Source organism: Aspergillus alliaceus (genome assembly GCF_009176365.1).
Source record: "Aspergillus alliaceus strain CBS 536.65 unplaced genomic scaffold BDW43scaffold_6, whole genome shotgun sequence".
Taxonomy (NCBI): Eukaryota; Fungi; Ascomycota; class Eurotiomycetes; order Eurotiales; family Aspergillaceae; genus Aspergillus; species Aspergillus alliaceus.
The window spans coordinates 893399-913457 of NW_022474689.1; the positions used below are offsets into that span (position 1 = coordinate 893399).

The 20059-nt window shown below is 49.3% G+C and overlaps 9 protein-coding genes across 9 annotated transcripts; 4 read left to right on the top strand and 5 right to left on the bottom strand.

The window, feature by feature from the left end:
* Positions 1-1028: 1028 nt before the first annotated feature.
* BDW43DRAFT_265328 (uncharacterized protein) lies at positions 1029-1394 on the top strand. The gene is made up of 2 exons (XM_032040776.1): positions 1029-1307; positions 1372-1394. The coding sequence occupies exon 1, from the start codon at positions 1054-1056 to the stop codon at positions 1279-1281; it is 228 nt and encodes a 75-aa protein (XP_031904213.1). The 5' UTR covers positions 1029-1053; the 3' UTR covers positions 1282-1307; positions 1372-1394.
* Positions 1029-4172, top strand: tktA (transketolase tktA). The gene is made up of 7 exons (XM_032040777.1): positions 1029-1303; positions 1370-1434; positions 1735-1877; positions 1937-2021; positions 2076-2370; positions 2442-3805; positions 3870-4172. The coding sequence occupies exons 2-7, from the start codon at positions 1381-1383 to the stop codon at positions 3981-3983; spliced, it is 2055 nt and encodes a 684-aa protein (XP_031904212.1). The 5' UTR covers positions 1029-1303; positions 1370-1380; the 3' UTR covers positions 3984-4172.
* On the bottom strand, positions 4139-6166 carry BDW43DRAFT_265335 (spermidine synthase). The gene is made up of 5 exons (XM_032040778.1): positions 6021-6166; positions 5623-5803; positions 5421-5568; positions 5117-5354; positions 4139-4834 (listed from the first exon to the last, which is right to left on the bottom strand). Exons 1-5 carry the CDS (start codon positions 6049-6051, stop codon positions 4554-4556), a joined length of 879 nt encoding a protein of 292 aa, XP_031904214.1. The 5' UTR covers positions 6052-6166; the 3' UTR covers positions 4139-4553.
* A 2369-nt stretch (positions 6167-8535) lies between these two features.
* BDW43DRAFT_307650 (uncharacterized protein) lies at positions 8536-9629 on the top strand (the record flags this gene model as incomplete). Its single annotated transcript, XM_032046296.1, has 2 exons — positions 8536-8677; positions 8743-9629. The coding sequence occupies 2 exons, from the start codon at positions 8536-8538 to the stop codon at positions 9627-9629; spliced, it is 1029 nt and encodes a 342-aa protein (XP_031904215.1).
* Positions 9630-9833: 204 nt separating this feature from the next.
* BDW43DRAFT_205719 (HEAT repeat domain-containing protein) lies at positions 9834-11948 on the bottom strand. Its single transcript, XM_032039199.1, has one exon. It carries the CDS (start codon positions 11475-11477, stop codon positions 10155-10157), a length of 1323 nt encoding a protein of 440 aa, XP_031904216.1. The 5' UTR covers positions 11478-11948; the 3' UTR covers positions 9834-10154.
* A 38-nt stretch (positions 11949-11986) lies between these two features.
* Positions 11987-13361, bottom strand: BDW43DRAFT_265340 (ubiquinol--cytochrome-c reductase subunit 8). Its single transcript, XM_032040779.1, has 4 exons — positions 13266-13361; positions 13065-13090; positions 12684-12861; positions 11987-12599 (listed from the first exon to the last, which is right to left on the bottom strand). Exons 1-4 carry the CDS (start codon positions 13295-13297, stop codon positions 12542-12544), a joined length of 294 nt encoding a protein of 97 aa, XP_031904217.1. The 5' UTR covers positions 13298-13361; the 3' UTR covers positions 11987-12541.
* Positions 13362-13500: 139 nt separating this feature from the next.
* On the top strand, positions 13501-14750 carry phb1 (prohibitin subunit PHB1). Its single transcript, XM_032040780.1, has 2 exons — positions 13501-13869; positions 13931-14750. Exons 1-2 carry the CDS (start codon positions 13546-13548, stop codon positions 14447-14449), a joined length of 843 nt encoding a protein of 280 aa, XP_031904218.1. The 5' UTR covers positions 13501-13545; the 3' UTR covers positions 14450-14750.
* BDW43DRAFT_205744 (25S rRNA (uracil2843-N3)-methyltransferase) lies at positions 14635-16262 on the bottom strand. Its single transcript, XM_032039200.1, has one exon. The coding sequence runs from the start codon at positions 16170-16172 to the stop codon at positions 14820-14822; it is 1353 nt and encodes a 450-aa protein (XP_031904219.1). The 5' UTR covers positions 16173-16262; the 3' UTR covers positions 14635-14819.
* Positions 16263-16752: 490 nt separating this feature from the next.
* Positions 16753-19810, bottom strand: BDW43DRAFT_322698 (putative cell wall proline rich protein; the record flags this gene model as incomplete). The annotated part of the gene is made up of 2 exons (XM_032049613.1): positions 16753-17762; positions 17922-19810. The coding sequence occupies 2 exons, from the start codon at positions 19808-19810 to the stop codon at positions 17186-17188; spliced, it is 2466 nt and encodes an 821-aa protein (XP_031904220.1). The 3' UTR covers positions 16753-17185.
* Between the last annotated feature and the right edge of the window lie 249 nt (positions 19811-20059).

The window sequence follows — 20059 nt, forward strand, 5'->3', positions numbered from 1 at the left end:
CATGACCTTACGGATTGAAAGAACTACTACCTTTTTTGGTCCCGTAACTCTGAACTTACAGGGGTGTGTTTTCTAGTTGCGGATGTGCACACTATAGATATTTCCATATACAGTATAGAAAGAATATGTATGCATGTACGTAACTTAGTAGGTTAAGACAGAGAGACATCAGCGAGGAGAACCTTGACAGAAACCCATCCATATGTTTTTCGGAGATAATATTTTTTTTTTTTTTTTTGCTTTTTTCCCACACCACAACCCCCTTCCATCATCAATTGCGCATAAAATCCAAAGCGGAAAAATACTCTATTCAGCAAGATAGAAGAAAATTCTCGATGGACGCGGGGGGTGCCATCGGAGTATAGTCCTCCGGGACCCAGACTTCGGTGGGTGTGGTTTTAGGACTACGTTGGTCCGGCTGATGAATCTGTAATTCTTGAATAATCCTTATGGTAAGCATTCTACTTTTACTTCGATATACCGGTAACATGTACTCCGTACATGTGAACGCGCGCGGGAGGAAGGACCAACGCATCCGTGATCTGTCATCTGCAGTATGAAGTCAATGAGTTGATATTGGGGGTGATTTAATGCATAAGACTGGTCTAATGAGGGGTTTTGGAGGGGTAGTTGTTTTGCGGAGTATAGGTACGGGTGTAGTATTTTAAGTATTTGATGAAGTGGTTTCCTTTATCTACATGGGGACTTCGTAGAGAGATTCATCATTATAGGAACGGGGATTAGGGTTCCTTTTCTCGAGTTAGTTCCTCATCTTCCTTTCCAGACTTTCCTCTATTGTTGACTTCCGAATTCGGTGGGATGGGCTGGATACCTGAGGCCACAGTGGCATATCAACTCCTACCAAGAACTTGAACTGGGGGAGCATGCGCCAGGATGCTCGGCGCTCAATGGCTGATGGCGGAGGATAGGGGGGAATTCCTCTCCTATTAGATTTTTCCCATTTTTCTTTTCTTTTTTCTTTCATATTTTTTTGAATAATTAATCAGTAATAAATAATAAGAAAAATGAAATCCTCAACCCAAACCGGTGAGCATGAAAGGCCCCACCGGAAGACATCATTGCACCCCCACTTGCCAATCAATGAGAGTTGCTGGACCCCTCCATCATTATTCATTCCCTCATTGCTCTTTCTCCTCTCTCTTTCTTCTCTTCTCTCCTCTCTCGCACTCTCTCTCTTCTCACTCTTCATTTCTTTCTCATCTCATCTCGCAGTGTCTTTCCCCCCCTCCCCCCGCTTCTTCCATTGCGTATAAATCTTGATTTACGAGGAAGAATAGGAATAGTAAGTCCATCCATACCTCTCTCTCAACCGTTGAAGCTCAAGCTGTCTAACCATCAGCCGCATCAGACGCTGCAATCATGGGTTACACTGATTTGGATCAATTGGCCGTCAACACGATCCGTGTTCTCGCGGTATGCACTGTTCACCCGCCCCCAGCTTCCTTCTTGAATACTGTCCCCGATCCTCGAGTATTCCATGGGCGACAGGGGCGCTGGGAAGCTCCGGTCATGCCAATGGCAGCTGTTTGAGACTGGGCATGTCCCCGCAGTTCATCATTGCAACCGAGCAATCCCTGCCTTAAAAAGCCTCAATTCCCGCGCGCATCTTCCTTGTTTCGATGACCTGCACCATTGAGACACGGGAGTGGCATTACAGAAGACTTTTCCTTGTTCATGATCCGATTGACATCATACTAATTTAATGGCCTCCAGGTCGATGCCACCTCCAAGGCCAACTCCGGTCACCCCGGTGCCCCTATGGGCATGGCCCCCGTCTCTCACGTCCTCTTCAACAAGTTCATGAACTTCAACCCCCAAAACCCCGACTGGGTTAACCGTGATCGCTTTGTTCTCTCGTAAGTTTCTAGTCCTCTAAACCCCTCTAGTGCGTCGCGCTGACGTAGCGCCACTTCAGTAACGGCCACGGTTGCATGCTCCAATATGCTCTCCTCCACCTCTTCGGCTACAAGCTCACCCTCGATGACCTGAAGAACTTCAGAGTATGTCTCCCTCTAATCCTAACCGCATTGCAATCTAACCGGATGCCCACGTAGCAACTTGACAGCATCACCCCCGGTCACCCCGAGGCTCACGACACCCCCGGTGTTGAGGTGACCACCGGTCCCCTGGGCCAGGGTTTCTCTAACGCCGTTGGTCTGGCTATTGCCCAGGCTCACACCGCCGCGGTCTTCAACAAGCCCGGATACGATCTCATCAACAACTACACATACACCTTCTTCGGTGATGGCTGTGCTATGGAGGGTGTTGCCAGCGAGGCTGCCTCCTTGGCTGGTCACCTGAAGCTTGGCAACCTCATTGCCATCTACGACGACAACCACATCTCCATTGGTAAGCACACAAAATTCCCCTTAGTGTGTTTACGCCAGGGTTGCTAATTGGATATTCTTCTGGTTGAATAGACGGCGACACCAAGTGTGCTTTCACTGAGGATGTCATGAAGCGTTTCGAGTCTTACGGCTGGCACCACATCTGGGTCAAGGATGGTGACAACGACCTTGAGGGTATTGAGGCTGCCATCAAGGAGGCCCGTGAGGTCAAGGACAAGCCCACCGTTATCCGTCTCACCACCACCATTGGTTTCGGTTCCAAGCTGCAGGGCACAGGTGGTGTTCACGGCAACCCCCTCAAGGCCGATGATGCCGAGAGTGTCAAGGAGAAGTTCGGCTTCGACCCCAAGCAGAGCTTCGTTGTTCCCCAGCAGGTCTATGATCTCTACCACAAGACCGCTGCCCAGGGTGCTGCTAAGGAGCAGGAATGGAACAAGCTCTTTGAGAAGTATGCCACCGAGTACAAGGATGAGCACGCTGATCTTGCTCGCCGTCTTTCTGGCAAGCTTCCTGAGGGTTGGGAGAAGAGCCTGCCCACCTACAAGCCTACCGATCCCGCCGTTGCCTCCCGTAAGCTGTCCGAGGCCGTCTTGGAGAAGGTCCACAGCGTCATCCCTGAGCTGCTCTCCGGCTCTGCTGATCTGACTGGCTCCAACAACACCCGCTGGAAGAACGCTGTCGACTTCCAGCCCCCTGAGTACAACATCGGTGACTGGTCCGGTCGTTACCTCCGCTACGGTGTCCGTGAGCACGCCATGGCTGCCATCATGAACGGTCTCGCCGCCTACGGTACCGTCATCCCTGCCGCTGGTACCTTCTTGAACTTCGTCTCCTACGCTGCCGGTGCCGTCCGTCTGTCGGCTCTCTCTCGCGTTCGCGTCATCCACGTCGCTACCCATGACTCCATCGGTCTGGGTGAGGACGGACCTACTCACCAGCCTATCGAGACTCTGGCTCACTTCCGTGCCCTCCCCAACTGCATGGTCTGGCGTCCCGCTGACGGCAACGAGACCAGCGCTGCGTACTACTCTGCCCTTACCTCTAAGCACACCCCCAGCATTCTGGCTCTTACCCGTCAGAACCTGCCCCAGCTGGAGAACTCCAGCATTGAGGCTGCTCTGAAGGGTGCCTACGTCGCCATCGAGGCCCCCAACGCCGCCGTCACCATCATCTCCACCGGTTCCGAGGTCAGCATCGCCATCGAGGCTGCCACTTACCTCAAGGAGAAGCACAACGTTGTTGCCCGTGTCGTCTCTGTTCCTTGCTTCGAGGTCTTTGATGCTCAGCCCAAGGACTACAAGCTTAAGGTCCTCCCTGACGGTATCCCCGTCCTCTCCGTCGAGGCTGCCTCCACCATGGGTTGGGAGCGCTACGCTCATGAGCAGTTCGGTCTCAACCGTTTCGGTGCCTCCGGCCCTTACAAGCAGGTCTACGAGGTACGTTTATCTGTCCTACATTATTAGATTGTGTGTCATTCATGCTAACTTTATTCCTCTACAGAAATTCGAGTTCACCCCTGCCGGTATCAGCAAGCGCGCCATCGCTACCATTGACTTCTACAAGGGCCACACCGTGCGCTCGCCCATTAACCGTGCTTTCCAGCAGATTCTGTAGATGTCCTTTGTTAGCGTGATGATGCCTGCTACGTTTCGTTTTAATGAATCCATGGGACGATGTTGATCTTTAGGAGCCAGATCTCCGGAGAAATGTCCTATGATATATGATTTCGTTTGAAAATTCCCTTTGCCATTTAGTAGATCTAAGGGATGAGCACAAAAATGAAGAATACCATGTTCCTGTTCAGTTGATCTCCATTATAGAAATGTAGAGATGTAAAATTCCAACTACGAAATTTCACAAATATGTCTGTCAATATACAATGTACGACCCCTAAGATAAAGACAAGACAGCACAATACTACAGAATACTTTTTTATCCTCTATTGCTGCATGTCACAGGCACGACCGCTCCCTTCACTGTAGAAAATAAGTGGGGCATTATCATCACAAAGGAGGAATGTAATAAAAGACAGGAGAACGAAGAAACCCTTGTTGTATTCATCATCATCAAATCATCATTGATTATCAGCCAGCCACCACACGGCGCCTCTAGATGGAAAACATCGACCGCCCCAAACAGAATCATTTCAAAAGGGGTGGGTGCAAGGGAGACCGATGTACTAATCTAGTTCTGCAAAGCCTTGCGGGCAAAGTTGGGAAGAACGAAGCTAGCCCGGTGGATATCCTGGTTGTAGTAGCGGCAGTGACGGTCCTCCTCCTCGCGAGTCCAGGTGCGAACGGGCTCGCGCACGTTGCGGTTGGGGTCCTTGCAGCAGACCATGAAGCCGATCTGGCCGGATGGGTAGGTGGGGATGGTGGTGTAGGCGTATTCGGCGACGGGGAAGACCTCGCTGCAGGCCTTCTTCAGGTCGGTGATCAGGGAAAGGTGAAGCCATTGGTTCTCGGCTGTAGAGGTGAAAATACTAACCCAAACCGATTCCCCCCAGGGAGTCGGGTGGTTTGGGGCGTGATCTGGTTAGCTTTATGTTTTTCGAATTTATTTTTCAAGTGTCGTTAAGCTGGAATAAAGAGAAGAGGAGGCAGGGGAGAGGGGGGAAGGGGGGAGGGGGCTGGAAAAATTTGTAGGGAGAAGAATAGTAAAAGAGAGTAGGAGAATGAACAGAGAAAAAATAAAGAACAAAAAGTGTGGGTGGAGGCAGAAGGGGTAAAGGAAAGGCGACGAACAACCTTGTGTGGTGATGACACCTCCCTCACGGAGCGCATCGCGCAGAAGCTCGAAGTAGGGCTTCTGGAAGAGGCTCTCAGCAGGACCCTCGGGGTCAGAACTGTCGGTGATGATGACGTCGAACTCGTTCTGACGCTGCTTGAGGAACTCGAAGCCATCACCAACGTGGACCTTGACATTGGGATGCTGGAAGCCGATGCTCATTCCGGGGAGGTACTTCTTAGAGACACGGATGACGGCCTAAAAAAAGCGAGGTGAGTCTTTTTTTTTTCGAGTTTACCCGGAAGTAGATCCAAAACTGCGTACCTCGTCGATATCGCACAGGATAGCTTCCTCGACGGTGTCATGCTTGACGACCTCACGGAGGACACCGCCATCTCCACCACCAATGACCAGGACCTTCTTGGGGTTGGGGTGAGAGTTCATGGCCAGGTGGGTGATCATCTCCTGATAGCTGTATTTTGATTAGCCGACGTGCCTCCCTACTCGGAGACCGAAGGTGACGTACGAGAACTCATCCCGCTCGGTGCACTGGATGACATTATCCAAGACGAGAACAGTGCCGTAGTCGCTGCTCTCGAAGACGAGGACGTCCTGGTACTTGGACTTCTCGTGGTGCAGGATCTGATTGACCTTGAGGTTCATGGCCTGGCCAGGCCACATCTCGGACTGCTCGGAGAACCAGCCATCTGGGAAGGGGAGCCATGTTAGCGAAGGTATTCAACATCAGAGGGAAGCATGATTGCTATGCGATGCAATTGAATCGGTAGTTATTCAATTAGAGGGAAGATCGCCGTCGAGCGAGTCAAGCCATTGGGATATTCAGATTGGCGGGTGTTGAGGCGGGGTATTTTGATGGATGGAGGGGCTCATGTTGACGGCGATCATGGAATAGTAGAAACGTACCCTTGATAGTGGGGTGAGTGATCTCGGACATGGTGATGGAGCGGTAGAAGTGTGAACGAGGATAGCGCAAGAGACGATGAGAAAGAAAAGGTCGAGAGAGCGAGGAAGAGAAGGAGGAAAAGAGGGAAGAAGAAAGGCGTGCCAGGTGGGGGTTCATCGAGATGTGGTTTTTTTGGGTATCAAGGTCATGTATTGGGGTTACAACCGTATTTTTGAGTTTTTTTCTTCTCTTTCTCTTGCCCTTTTAAGGGGTAGGGAACTTAAGCACTAACTCCGTCGTTGACTCTTTTAATTCACTAAGATCTTATATTCCAAAACTGGATCAATTGAGTAAGAGTATGCCCATTCAGGAGCATCCTGACCCTCTCTCAAGGTCTCAATTGATCGTGGTCATTGGTTCATCTCGAAATTTGTAGGTAGGTACCGGTACATAGTCTAGTAAATCTCGTTCCGTTTGCGGCCCACCCAATGCATCTTACCCTAAAAGGGAAAACTATCGCTGGGGCAAAATTCCCAGGTATTATGTAGAAAAGAGTGTGTCTTCTAATAATAAAGAAAGCGGAGAGGAGGTTGAAGATAAAGAGATGCTAAAACAAAATATAAGGAACATAACCAAGCTCAAAATCTATCAATTACCCAAGACTAGATACTCTACATACATAGCCTAGAGGATGAAGGGAACTCTTTAAGGAATCGTAAACATCAGAAGGACAGATGACCCTCAAATAAGTCTATGAGATGTTTCTACATCTCTATAGAAGCCCAACCACAATATCAAAGAACTCTAGACTTCATAACGCTGAGAGAAGTGTAAGCATTCGGGACTATCCTCTAGCATCGAATGTACGGGCTGCACATGACCCCAGACAAGGATCTTAGGACCCTGCATATAGATCCTGAATATTTGTGATGACCCTAGGATATATCCATGTATCTGTCTGTTGATGAGGTCTCATATATATATTAGTATATATATGTTAAATTATACTGTAATTTTCAAACCTTCACACTATATTCCACTGTTACTTAGTGAAGGGATCTCACGAGGCACTTCTGGCTTCTTGTAACTGTCAGTGACGATTCTCTACATGCCTCAGAGTGACTGCCTCCGACCAGGTCTCATAAGAGTCCGCCCCGGTCAGCATGGCAGCTTGGTGATGTCCACTTGAGGCATCTTGAGAGATGACTGTCAGTTGTGTGACAGAAGGCAGGGATAGAACAAATGATAATAGCGAAACCCCACGCAAGCACACCCAATCCAGGTAATCTTCGGCGCGGTTACATCAGGTCCCTGTATATCCTGACGACGCAAGCGTTGCTCAATCTGACAAGCGCCACAGACAGAACAGCACTCGTCCTGAGCAAGTCAATCAGATCCTTCTTCTCTTTGAAGGAAGTCAAAGGCCCCCTCACTAGTTACAAGCGTGTAGAGCGAGACAATACTCGTTCAGAGTATGTCAACCAACAGATTGCTTAAGACTGGGTAGATCAGTAGGCTAGAACACTTCGCCCAAGGCGGAATAAATGTCGCCCTTATTAGGGACGAGGACGAACGTATCCTAGTTCGCTTAAAATACCAAGCGAAAGAGGAGGAGTACGCCAGTAGGCGGGTCTGAATAGCTTCACTAAAGAGGTGGGATCAACAAGGTAGGTTGGCCGGGATAAGTAGATCCGGGCTTATGACCTGTGGAAATCTCTGCCTTTCCCACTTGACCAAAGACTAACGTCGGCTGAAGATCTAACCTTGCAACCACAAATATTGTAGAAAAACTTGCATAATTACAAAACGATATATTGAAAACTTCCTAAGGTGTTTAACACAGAGCGATTTCAGGGGGTAGGTGAGATCCTTTATATAGGCAAGGCCATGCAAAAATCCTCAAGATCCAAGCCTCCACCGGAGATGGTGCTGCTCTAGAAAATGAGAGGAGACCTAAGATTGACAGCTCTAGATCATGTCAACCATGAGGGGGTGTGTTGTATATATTGAGGTTGCAAGGTTGGATCTTTGTATGGGCTTGCCTATATAAATGATCTCACCTATCCCCTCAGATAGTTTTAGTTGAATACTAAGTCATTTGAATTCGATCGTTTTCGTATTTCAGAAGTTTTTCCACGATGTATACATATTTAGCTTGTGGGTATATAGCCCCCAGGCATTACTATATCAGGAGTTACTTCTCTCATTTTTCAATTATGATATGAAATGATTGACCACTGAGTTCTCAACCTATTCTTTACCTGCTCTAAAGCAATACCGTACAAGCACTTGGTTTGTGAAAGCATCTTTATCCCTTATATACACATGTGCATAGTTGATAGTTTGAGTGAGTGTCAACAAAACTACTCACTGTCTGCGTAACCCTAGAAATATACTATTCCTTTACAACATTCACTGTAAGTGTCTTATCCCCACGAACAAGCACGTCTCACGCTCTCAAAGCACACGCACTAACACATACTCTCGCCACAACCCACGCATCCTATCTACAGAAACCACGCACACCATAACAAAATGAACAACGTGCTAACAGGTTTAAGGACAGTCAAGGAGAATCAGCATTCTGCTGAGGTCCTCAGGCTCTTCAAAGCTAAGCACAAGATTTTCTACAAGGACGGTGTTCAAGCTACAATCAACAAATTCGCGTCTCAAACCGGTACGTATGCGAGACTACTCCTAGGACACAAGAACCCGCTGACAGGAGATGTATGCCAAACAAAGATCTTAACTTCTTCAAACAATCCGCAGCTGAGCTTCTAGCCACTCTAGCCTCACTTCCTGAGAGCACAAAGCTTGACGTAAAACATCGTCTCGTCCAGTGGATGACGAATGTGACGATGGGGAAAACTGCGCCCACTACAGTGATACCACTGCTCAAGATCATGATGAGCGATGGTAAAAGTGTTGACAGCTTCGATGTTTGGAGGGCTGTGAACCGGTACTTCAAAAAGGGCCAGAAGAAGCTCATCTTCCCCTTCCCAGACCTCCCGTATGAATTGCGCTTGATGGTGTACGAGAATTATTTCGCGCTCGAAACCACCGGTACAGAAGAGAGACTAATCATTGCATATCCTGAGAACCCCCGAGGGGCACACAGATTTTCCTTGTTGCGTGTCAACCACCAAATCTACGATGAAGCGCGTAAAGTGCTCTACAACGACTTTACGCCGACACTGTGCAGGGTGAGTAACCTACGCGATTTCATTCACGGTCTTCAAGGCGACAGTATCCCGGGCCTTATAGCGACCGCCACGATTGTCAGCAGGCTCTGTGTCGAAGCAATCTCAATGGAGCATGTGAATACACTCGCCAACTTGCTGTCTTCCTCCCCCTTTGTACGTGTCCGTTTCCTGACCTTAGTGGCAACGCCGTACTATATGGGGCCCGCGTCTCTGGGTGATCGAGTTAGCAGGACTAGGAAGCGTCTGGCCTTTCCGGAATTTAAGAAGCGGTTGGGCACAGAAGTGAGCGCTTTGTTGGCCCGGAGCGTCGGGCTATCGCCTGTGGATAAGCTCCCGGCTCTCATCCTGATGGATTTCAGGCAAGATCAGAAGTGGAGTGCGACATTTCCGAGTGACTGGAACGTCGTTGCTATTTGGAGAGCCTAAGCGAGCAGTAGTTCCATTTTGGGTCCCGTTGGTGTACCAGTGAGATATGCTTTTCTAGGGCAGGCTGTTTGGATCATTATGAGAATCACAATGTACCTCTGGAGGCACTTGTAGAAAGTGAGTGAATGAAGGGATGATGAAACATGATATGCCCAATATTTTGATGAAAGAAACACAGGTATCGATAGTGTATCTTAGTTACACGAACCAGGAATCATTAATTCTATCTTAGCATATACTAGGTTCAAGAAAAGCCAATGTACCGCAGGAGAATCCTAGAACTGCCGTAGTCCCAATAATATGATATCGACCGAGTCAATATCAGAGAACCCGGATCCCAAAATTCCAGGTTTGAAAATAGATGGCACAGTCCCCAGAAGAAGAAGCAATTAATACGGCCAAAATTTCCACTGACAAGCACATGGTTAGCATGGCATATGAGCTTAGCAGCCTCATATATTGCACAGACAAGATCACACTTAGTCTCGCAAATACTACATCGACTAATAGTACGTAGTTTAGATCTTAGCCTAAACCAGCGCCCGGTAAGCCAACATAGGTGCGACACTCATCACGACTGCGAGCTGGTATTTCCCAATTGCGCAGAATCCACACGAAATCCTCTTCATTCCACAGCTTGTCGTCCATCTCTGCGAGTGCTGTCACAGTTCGTTTTTGAAGTTCACTCAATCCCTCAAACGCCGTATCGCTTTCGTGCTCAAGCATGGGGCCAAAAGTCAAGGTCAAAAGAACTTTAAGAAGCTTAGAGAGGACACAGCCTGATGAGCGCGACAAAGCATCTAGCACAGCCGTAACCACGCCGGGATATTCGTTCGCGTTGATGCTCCCCAGAGCGTTGGCGCTATAACCGTCCACGTCCTCCTCATCAAACGGGCCTATAAACGGAAATGTTTCTTTGCTGTACTCTGGTCGATATTCATCTGGGATAAAGGACGGGTCTTTTATGCAACGAATCAACATATCGATGTGTTCTTGCCCTTGATATTTAAGTCGGACGAGTGCTACTGCCGTAGCCCATTGAATAAGGGGACGCGTATCAGCCGAGTAGCCGCGTAGGCCAGCGACCAACTCATCTATTTCCTCTGGGCGGGCACCATCAAAACGGCCATTCAGCAAGCCAAGTGCAATGATGGTACAGGCTAAAACAGCGGTCTCTTTCTCCTGCTCAAGGACCCGCATCAACACAGGAACGCTATTGCGGCAATCTTCATCGGCCTCTCTAGGAAACCATGCTAGCGCAAAAGCAGCCCAAGACCGTATCTGGGCATCGTCATCCTCGAGACATTTCTGGAAACCAGAAACCCCAGCTCTGACAACTTCATACGCAAGAAGTTCATATTTAGCAGCTCTACGGTCCCTTTGAATGCTGAGGTTGCAGGACTCGATGCGCGAAACTCTTTCTTCAGCAGTTTCTGCCTTTTGGATCCAATCATTGTGTCGCCGATAATAGTGGACTTCATACTCGGGACTCAAGATCTTACTGGCCTTCTCCCGCCATGCCGGTAGATCGACGCCATTTGGAAGGAACATCTGTGCATAACCCAGGGCCAAGTGGACCAGGTGGTCAATCAAGAAGTCTCGTTCAGGAGTGGATGAGTCTTCGAGAATCTTAAATAAATAAGGGACTGCATAGGCAGTGGCTTCATATCGATCGCCTTGGTGGAATATATTGCCACAGAGGGCGTGTTGAGCGTCAGCTCGCTCCTCCTTGTCTGCTGAAAGGAGAGCTCGTAGCTGACCAGGGACATCTGACGCTTCCCCGTAGGCGTGCCGGAGGGAGCCCCAGTCAATGGAGATGAGGAGATCAAGGGGACTAGAACCTGTCATTTTTCAGGTATCGCCAAGAACCAACAGAGTGTTGAATATTCAACTGCGAGTATCTGTTGTCTTTAAACAAGCGTTCGGTAGAATTTATGGTAATTGGCACAGGTACAGTGGAGAGTAGCGGACTAGGCACGATCATCTGGGATCGTCAAGTCTGCCTAAAATCACATTGTTGCTAACTACGATTGGTTTCTCAAATTTCTCTAATTTGTTGCACTGCTCACTTTTTAGTGAAGGCTGACAGTGGCTAGATATAAGGTGGCATACCTTAGCAGGCAAAGAGATATCAACATAGAGCGTGAAGGACTCCGTTTCATTGGCTCTGTCTATCACTATATGAATTTGGCAGAATACTTCGAACACTTTCTCTGCTAAATCATCGCATGTTGAACTTTTGGCGGGACCACGATATAAGGACCATCATACTACCAACAGCCATTTTTTTAAGGTAATCAAAAGATTTTTCGATACAGATGTGTATGTATTCATCTATTGCATGAATTGTTTCGTAAGAATGAGCCTTATTTGTAGAGATACAGGTGGTATATTATAGAAGCAAAAAAACCACCTTCTCCCAACCGACGAGCCCATGAGGTTTGACTAGCGGGGAATAGCGAAAGGACCGCCTTCCTACTCTGTATAGCAATCTAAAAAGGCGGTCTCGCGCTTTGGCAGTGTAACTAACTGTCCAATCATAGCTAGCAGATCCTATGCCAAATTCAAGACGCTTGATTGGAGCATCTCTTAAGTCCAATGTCAACTACCCGACCTACAGAATATCACCTTGCCCCCTCTATGAGGCTGTTAGTACCTCATAATTGGCCTCTCAATACTGATTTAAGCAAGGATCTAGGATTCTAAACTGATCTCAAGGCTTAGAGACACCTCCATGACCCCGGATTACCGTCACGGGAGAATCATCCGAATCGTAGCATAATAGAACCCAACAGACAAAGACCTAGACAATGGAACACACTGCGCATTCGATTGCTTCTAGTTACTGTACACTGTAATCCCACCCCTTTATCTCCGATTCAAGACCCATAGCATCCGGTTTATATATCTATTTACTCTTCACCACCACCCTCAGCGAGGCGGCCAGGCTTGGAGTTGAGGTAGTGGTTCCTGAGCGTGAGAAAGCGAACGTTAGTCACCAATTCGTTCACAAATGACTGTAAGCAGTCGACATAAGAGAGAGTCAATGCGTACTTCTCAATAGCCCAGTTCATGGCGGCGTAGGCGATGATGAAAGGAGGAGCGACGTAGAGAACCTGGTGTCTGAATCTCCGGAAGGTGTTGAAGAAAGCAGCGTGAGCGGTACCAGCCAAGGGGCGCTGACGGTTAGGGGAAAGAGAGTAGGAGGCGATACGCTGGGGAGTAGGGCAGCCTAGATAAGGTCATGGATATCAGTATCAGTGTCAGATGCAAGTTGACATTTTGCGTTGTCCTGCTGGCGACTTGTCGTAGCCACAGAGGCTGCTCTTTATTTCTTTGAAGCCCGTGTGAAAGAGAGGCATCTAATTGATCGTGCTCTTCCTCTTCAAAGTGCCGCGAAATTTCTCACAAAATGCGAGGGTCATGGGAACATACCGAGATCACCCCAGGGACCGATGAAACTGATCAGATCGTACATTAGCCACTGTAATCTCCATTACACCGCAAATATCACCAAAAAAAAATATAGCCATCTTGGCACGAATTGAAAGAGTACAGGCCGGCCTAGTTGAACCGCACCCGGCCGGAAGACCAAGGGAGAGCGAAAGCCCACACCAACAGAAGAAGGGCACTCACTATCCGTTCTTAGGATCCACGTGGCCAACCATTGTGAAAGAGTGCGTTTGAGAAGTAAACGACTGGAAATGCGGAGAAAGTAGAAGGGACGAGACTAAGAGCAAAGAGAAGACTGAAGTTCGAGTTCGGGCCAAAACGGCGAAGTTGGGAAGAGTGAGGTTTCCGCCCGGCGCTAGTCCGCATCGGGACAGCATGCGAAAAGCCCGACATCATCAAGTTGAACCGACCCTTTGAAGCTCCCCCCATCGAAACCCTTAATCATTGATCAACACCTCTCACTATGGCGGCAAACGGTCTATACAACATCTACAGGCTAGCTATCCCCGTCGCCACGGGTGCCATCATCTTCAACAACTCCATCTACGATGTTCGTGGTGGTTCCCGCGCTGTGATCTTCGATCGGTTGTCTGGTGTGCAGGAGAAGGTCGTCAATGAAGGCACCCATTTCCTGATCCCCTGGTTGCAGAAAGCTATTGTCTACGATGTCCGCACTAAGCCTCGCAACATATCCACCACCACCGGAAGTAAGGACCTGCAGATGGTCAGCTTGACACTGCGTGTCCTCCACCGTCCTGAGGTCCCGAAGCTGCCGGCCATATACCAGGTAGGACCTATGTGTTCAGGAAATTGATATGGTGTGCGATCGATATTGATTGCTCCTTTAGTCTTACGGTACCGATTACGATGAGCGTGTTCTCCCCTCCATCGGTAATGAAGTCCTCAAAGCCATCGTCGCCCAGTTCGACGCCGCCGAGCTCATCACCCAGCGTGAAGCCGTCTCGAACCGCATCCGCACAGACCTTATGAAGCGTGCATCACAGTTCAACATCGCCCTGGAAGATGTCTCGATCACACACATGACCTTCGGAAAGGAATTCACCCGCGCCGTAGAGCAGAAGCAGATCGCCCAGCAGGATGCCGAGCGGGCTCGCTTCATCGTCGAGAGAGCTGAACAGGAGCGTCAGGCCAACGTTATCCGTGCGGAGGGTGAAGCCGAGAGTGCCGATATCATCAGCAAAGCTGTCGCCAAGGCTGGTAGCGGTCTCATTGAGATCCGTCGTATAGACGCCAGCAAGGAAATTGCGCAGACACTATCGACCAACCCGAACGTGACATATCTCCCGGGTAATGATGGTAAGGAGGGTGGTAAGAGCACCAGCCTTCTACTGGGGCTGAGGAACTAAGCGTGGCTGTGGTTTCTGGGGGTCGTTAATTTTCCGAACTATTTTCCTTCCACTCTCGCCTGAACTGATGTGTATTTTTTGAACCTTCTCATCCGGACGGGTCTCTCTGGGCATGCATGAAATCCCCTGGCGAATGATGTTGTATGGCTGTCTTCACTTTTTTCTTTTTTTATTCTCCCCATTTCGACCGACTTGTAGCAATAGCATATACAATCCTCTCTACACATATTCGTTACTTGCACGGGCAGCTCTGCCTCAGACAACGATGGTAATGGTATCATTCCGTGGATCAAGGAGTTCTAGTCTCATAATAGCATGTCCGCTTTTCTTACTAACACGACCTTCCGTACAACCCATCCAACACCCTACCCTAAGCTGCCAGCCTCCGATATATATGAACCTGATACCGCATGTCCTCCAATCCAGACCCCTCACCGACATCATATCCCACCCTAGACGCATCTCTCCTCCACCACCGCGAATCCTGCGAGTAGATCCGCTCCCACTTCCCCTCCGCAACAGAGAGAAGCGTATGATCCAAGAGGAACTTCATAGGATACTGCCGTTCTTGTATAGTAGAAGACCCAGCACCTTCCTGCGCTTTGCCCTTGCCAAGTTTCAATGTCGAATAACTTCCAGGACTATCCACCACCAGAAGCACAGTACCTGGCTGTAAAAGATCCGTTGTGCGGAGCAGAAAAGCCGTCGTCTTCGCCATAGAAGTAGAGAACAGCTCATTCAACGTAAACATGAGCGTCACCATGACGGTACTGTTACTGGACACTTTACCCGGCGTCTCAAGGTGCAGAAGATCTCTAAGGTCATCTTCCGACATAGAAAGAACATCCGAGCGACTAAACCTAACCGCGAAGCCAGCGTCATCCTCGCCTTCCCTCTCATCCCTACCTTTCTCAAGACGCAACAAAGGCGCTGGATGAGACTTGGACCCCGGCACAGCAGGAGACCGGATGGTATGAGTCAAACGATCAACGACGCCAGACCAATCTGCGATATCAACAGCCGTCACCGAGAGGGCGGGATGGCGTGCAGGTTTCGACGCAGTGTCCGTAGAGACCTGACCACCAGATTCATCCAGAGAAACGCCCGCAACCCCAGCTGAAAGCATCTCCCCCCGATCAGTCTCATCTATCAAGTCCCTCCAAGCAGCCGCCAGGGCAATGATCTCCGCGCCCGCCCCGCCCCCAATACAAACGACATAGTTGGACCCCGTAGAAGAAATCAAACCATCCTGCTTAAGCAAACCCTTCAACACGGACTTGAAAACACCCGCATACCCCAAGGCCCTAGCGGCGCTCCACCGCAACGCATAAGCCCGCAGGAGCTCCTCGCTTGCATCCGTAAACGCAGAGTCAAAGTCCCGATTATAAAGATGGGACTTGAGAGTCTGGATCAGCGTCTTGATATCCAACTCCCGTGGCTCTGGAGAAGTAACACTCTCGTTGGGATCTGTGGTTGCATTATTTGCAGACCGAGGCCCAACATACGTGTCATCTAACAAAGCAGCCCTGAACACATTCAACAGTAATTGCTGCAGAGTCACCGGGATAGTAGCCGACAGATTGATGAGATTGGTTTCGGCCGGCTCCGTTAATAGCAATTTGCCCCGTCGAACGGGTTGCTGGGGCTTCTTTTTGTCCTTCTTGTCGCAGGCGTGTTGGTCTTTAGAGGGCTTTTTGGTCGTGTTTGATCGTGGAGGTCCCATTTTTTTTTTTTCTCGTCTTATGTCTGTTTCATTGGATGGTTGGGTGGCTTGTACGTTGATGGTGCTGCTGGTGATTGATAATTTTTGGGTTCAGCTGTGGGGCACCGATGGAGATTTATATAACGGAGAGTGGGTTACCTATGTCTTTCAGAGCGATATATGGTGTTTGGAATTCTTCCTTAGTCCTCTCTTTGGTGCGAGAAGGCAGTCTCTGGATCGGTTTTCTGCATTTGTGCAATCGACTGTTTCAATTTATGGGGGTGTTTATGATCCTCTCTTTCTCGACCTACAACTCTTTGCCTGAAGTGTAAGGCAACCGACACCCGTTGGTATTCTTGTATATAAATGACTATCACATAAGTATAGAGTAATATAGTATGAATAAGATAGCGGATGAAGCTACTTTCATAGTAAATATTATTCGGAACCATAGAGTCAATCACTGGCAACGGCATATACAGTAGTGACAGAGTGTAGATTTGATAATCTATCCATAGCTTCCAGCTCGTAGACTCAAATGCCTCGAAGTAATCACAAAGCCTCACAGTATATTACTGACCGGCACCTCCAACAGTTAACCATTCAAGTAAAGAAAAAGGGCCCCAAATTAACATAGCCAAAGGGCATGAACGAATACCTCATGGGTCAAACAGAAATAAAAGAGTAAAAGGCAAAGTGCACATCTCATATGGCCGCCGAAGATATTCAGGAAAAGAGAAAAAGGCTCTGAACGATAAATGAAAGGCAATCAGAGAATAAGCTGTCCATAAATTGCAACCGGACGTTAACGATAGACGAGAAATGATGTAAAGAGAGCATAAAACCCTTACGCTTGTAAACACATATCAAAAGAGATTCGTCAGTTACCCTAACGGAATAAGTGGGAAAACTGGAGAAAGAGAAGAAAATGGCCAATAGGAAAATAATGGATCTTCCAAAGACCATGTCGAGGGAATCATAATCAGGGTAACTATGTACAAGAAGCGGATTCCTTGGTAGAATCGGGGTTTGGGTCATGACAGCCGTTCTTCCTGGACAGAACTCTCGTTCAATTTGTCCTTATCTTTCGTCCTCCAGAAGTGCATCAGACGGCTAATCCGGTGGCCCTTCTTCTTCACCCTCTCGGATTCGTCGCTCGGTGGTTTTTCCTCATAACTCAGCTTACTCCTTTCTGCGTGCGGGCCCACAACTAATTTAGAGAGGCTGGCTAGACTCGATCGCTTCGAACTATTGGCCTGGCTACTGCGCCTATGAACGGCCGCAGAAAATGACGCAGAGCGATCGGTAGACAGCCGGGGCCGTTGGAAGAACGTCGCAGAGAATCGGTTCAGGGGGTTCGTCGTTGTTGATGCGCTGCTAGTCAGCGAGGGCACATCTTCAACAGACGCATGAGGAAAGTCCATGGAAGGGTTATAAGAAGGACTCGAGAAATTACGATCGGTGGTGGAGGATGTCGTGATCGAGCGAGGAGCATCAGATGAAGAGCCAGCGAAGTCAGGAGATGGAAAGGATGAATTAGACAAAGAACTGCCACCTTGAAGAGAGAAAGAAGGGATATTGGGAGTGAGCTCGAGAGGTGAGGTGCACGGCCTATTATCAGCCGGTGTAAATCGTGGAGAAACATCGGGGCTAGGAGGGACTCCCAGCCTGCGCTGCCAAAGCTCCTGTTTGATGATTCCCGCTGGTCCTGGGCTCTTCGGTCGAGTGCCGAAAGGATTCTTTGCATTCTGGAGCTGGCTAACGCTATACTGTTGTTCTCCGGGACTGCTATTATCCTGATCGGCAGGAATAGCATTTGGTTCAGGCAACCCGTCCTTCTGAATACCGAGACCTGACTGCTGTGGATCAACTTGACTGGTATGGTCCTTCGTGAGGGTAGCTGAGCTATCTTTGCTGTCCTTTGATTGATGATCGACACTTTCAGTGCGGGATGCAATTATTTGTGCCACAGGCTTTTCATCACCGTGCTTGGGAGATTCACTCGTGGCCGCCAAGAAAGCATCCTCCTCTTCTTCGTAGAAGACATCTGGGGTTTCCAGGGCCGCGGTGTTTGCAAACCTAGCCTGGTTGAGAAAACTACGATCAAAAGGAGGCATTTCCGGTGCACTTTCAGCACGACGATGGTAGCGCATTTCTGGCCCAACAAATTCACCTCGTCGTCCGCCGCTATACATCCTTTTTGTCGCTGCTGAAAAACCACTCTCAGCGACATGGCGGGAGCGTCCATCAGGAGTGTTGAAGGGGCCTAGCGCTGCATCTAAATCGATGATTGGGCTCAAAGCATCATTCTCTGTGGTTTGTTCATAGAAACTCCGTGGCTTCCAGGAGTTTTCCAGGGATGGCGAGGCTTCAGCATCAGCTGCTGGCTCACGTGAATTTGGAGCTGTAGGGTTGGTAGGAGTCCGAATGATGACGATATCCTCGTCATCGTCAAAGTTCACATCTAATGCTGACCCGAGATCAGAATTAGTCCGAGTGATTACTGGAGGGGGAATTGGAGATTTGTTCGTTTCGTCCTTCTTCGATTGATTGCGCTTTCCCTTTCCTCTGGTAAGAATGGCTCCAGCCCAAGAACGCACTTTCTTCTGTCTCTTCTTAGACTTTGACTTCTTCTTTGCGCTAGAGGAAGACTCAAACGACCCACGGGGGCCCTCTGTGGATGCATATGAATCGCCGTCATCAGAAGAAGAATGCCTTGAGTACCCGGTCCAATGGCTGTCATCACTCACACCATGATGCCTCCTCAGTGCGGCGTCAATAATTCCGGAAGATATGCTCTTGCGGAAACGAGAATGACCTGTAGCAGAAAGTGGCCTCTTCATCCCAGACGCATCATTAGTTCCACTGATCGTGTTGGGATTAAGCATCAGAGATGCATCTGCGGTTCTTGGTCTAGGCTTCTGGCTTCGGTCCACAGATGACGACAGCTCGCTTGCAGGTAGGACAAGTTCTTCGCTATTTCTAGCGGTAGCTTCCGGTCGTACTGTGCTTCCAGAATCCTTTGAGACTTCGGAAACCGGCCGGCTGTCTGTCGGACGGTCGCTGGCTGGTTCGGGTTGGACAGGAGGCAGAGTTTCGTCATTAATCATAATCTGAGGAGATGCGGGTGGGGTCGGCCGACCTAAAGTAGTCGCCGAATAACACATAGGTCGAAGGGATTCGTCAGATGCACCAAGTTCACGCTTCGCGCCTGTCGAGAAAAGTGGCGCGCTCCCGACCGTGGGCTTCAAATCCAGAGTATTAGAAATAGCGGTTAAGTCAACACTGGAGACTGCTGCTGAACGTCGATGGGCATGGCGACGCCCTCCAGCACCACCAGCGCTAAAGCCTGGCCCAGGGGCTGGGAGTTTCGTAGGAGTCGTGTTCGAATTTTCCTTGTTGCTCTGGCTCGCCTCCACAGCCTCAGGGCTGACAAGGCGCTCCCCACCGACGAACTCGCTACACCGTCGGCGATGTCCGCCTGCTCGATTCACGGGGAGGGCCGGCATCGAGGGTTGTGATGAATGAGCAGATCCTGGGTTGAAAGAGAAGGCCGGAAGCGGTGGAGGACCACCCGGTCTGGTTGTTGCAGGTGGAGGGGTTGCATCTGGATCCCGCACTGGAAAGACAAAAGGCGGGTTTGGAAGTGGTGCGGACATTGTCAGATTGCGGCGGGTGTGTCTGCTGGGGAACTGGCCCGCGGAGTCGAGATACTGGGGGAACGCTGACGTAGTTTGTGGTGGTAGAGGCAAAGATACTGAAGCCATTGTCGACCTCGATGACGTCGAAAATCCAACTTCGAAGTAACAGCTGTCCGGCTAACCTCGTGGTAAGTGTGATCCAGATGCACGGGTACCTCCAGACCAATGTGACTTCCCTATGACCGATGGAAAGCCCGATGCTGTCTG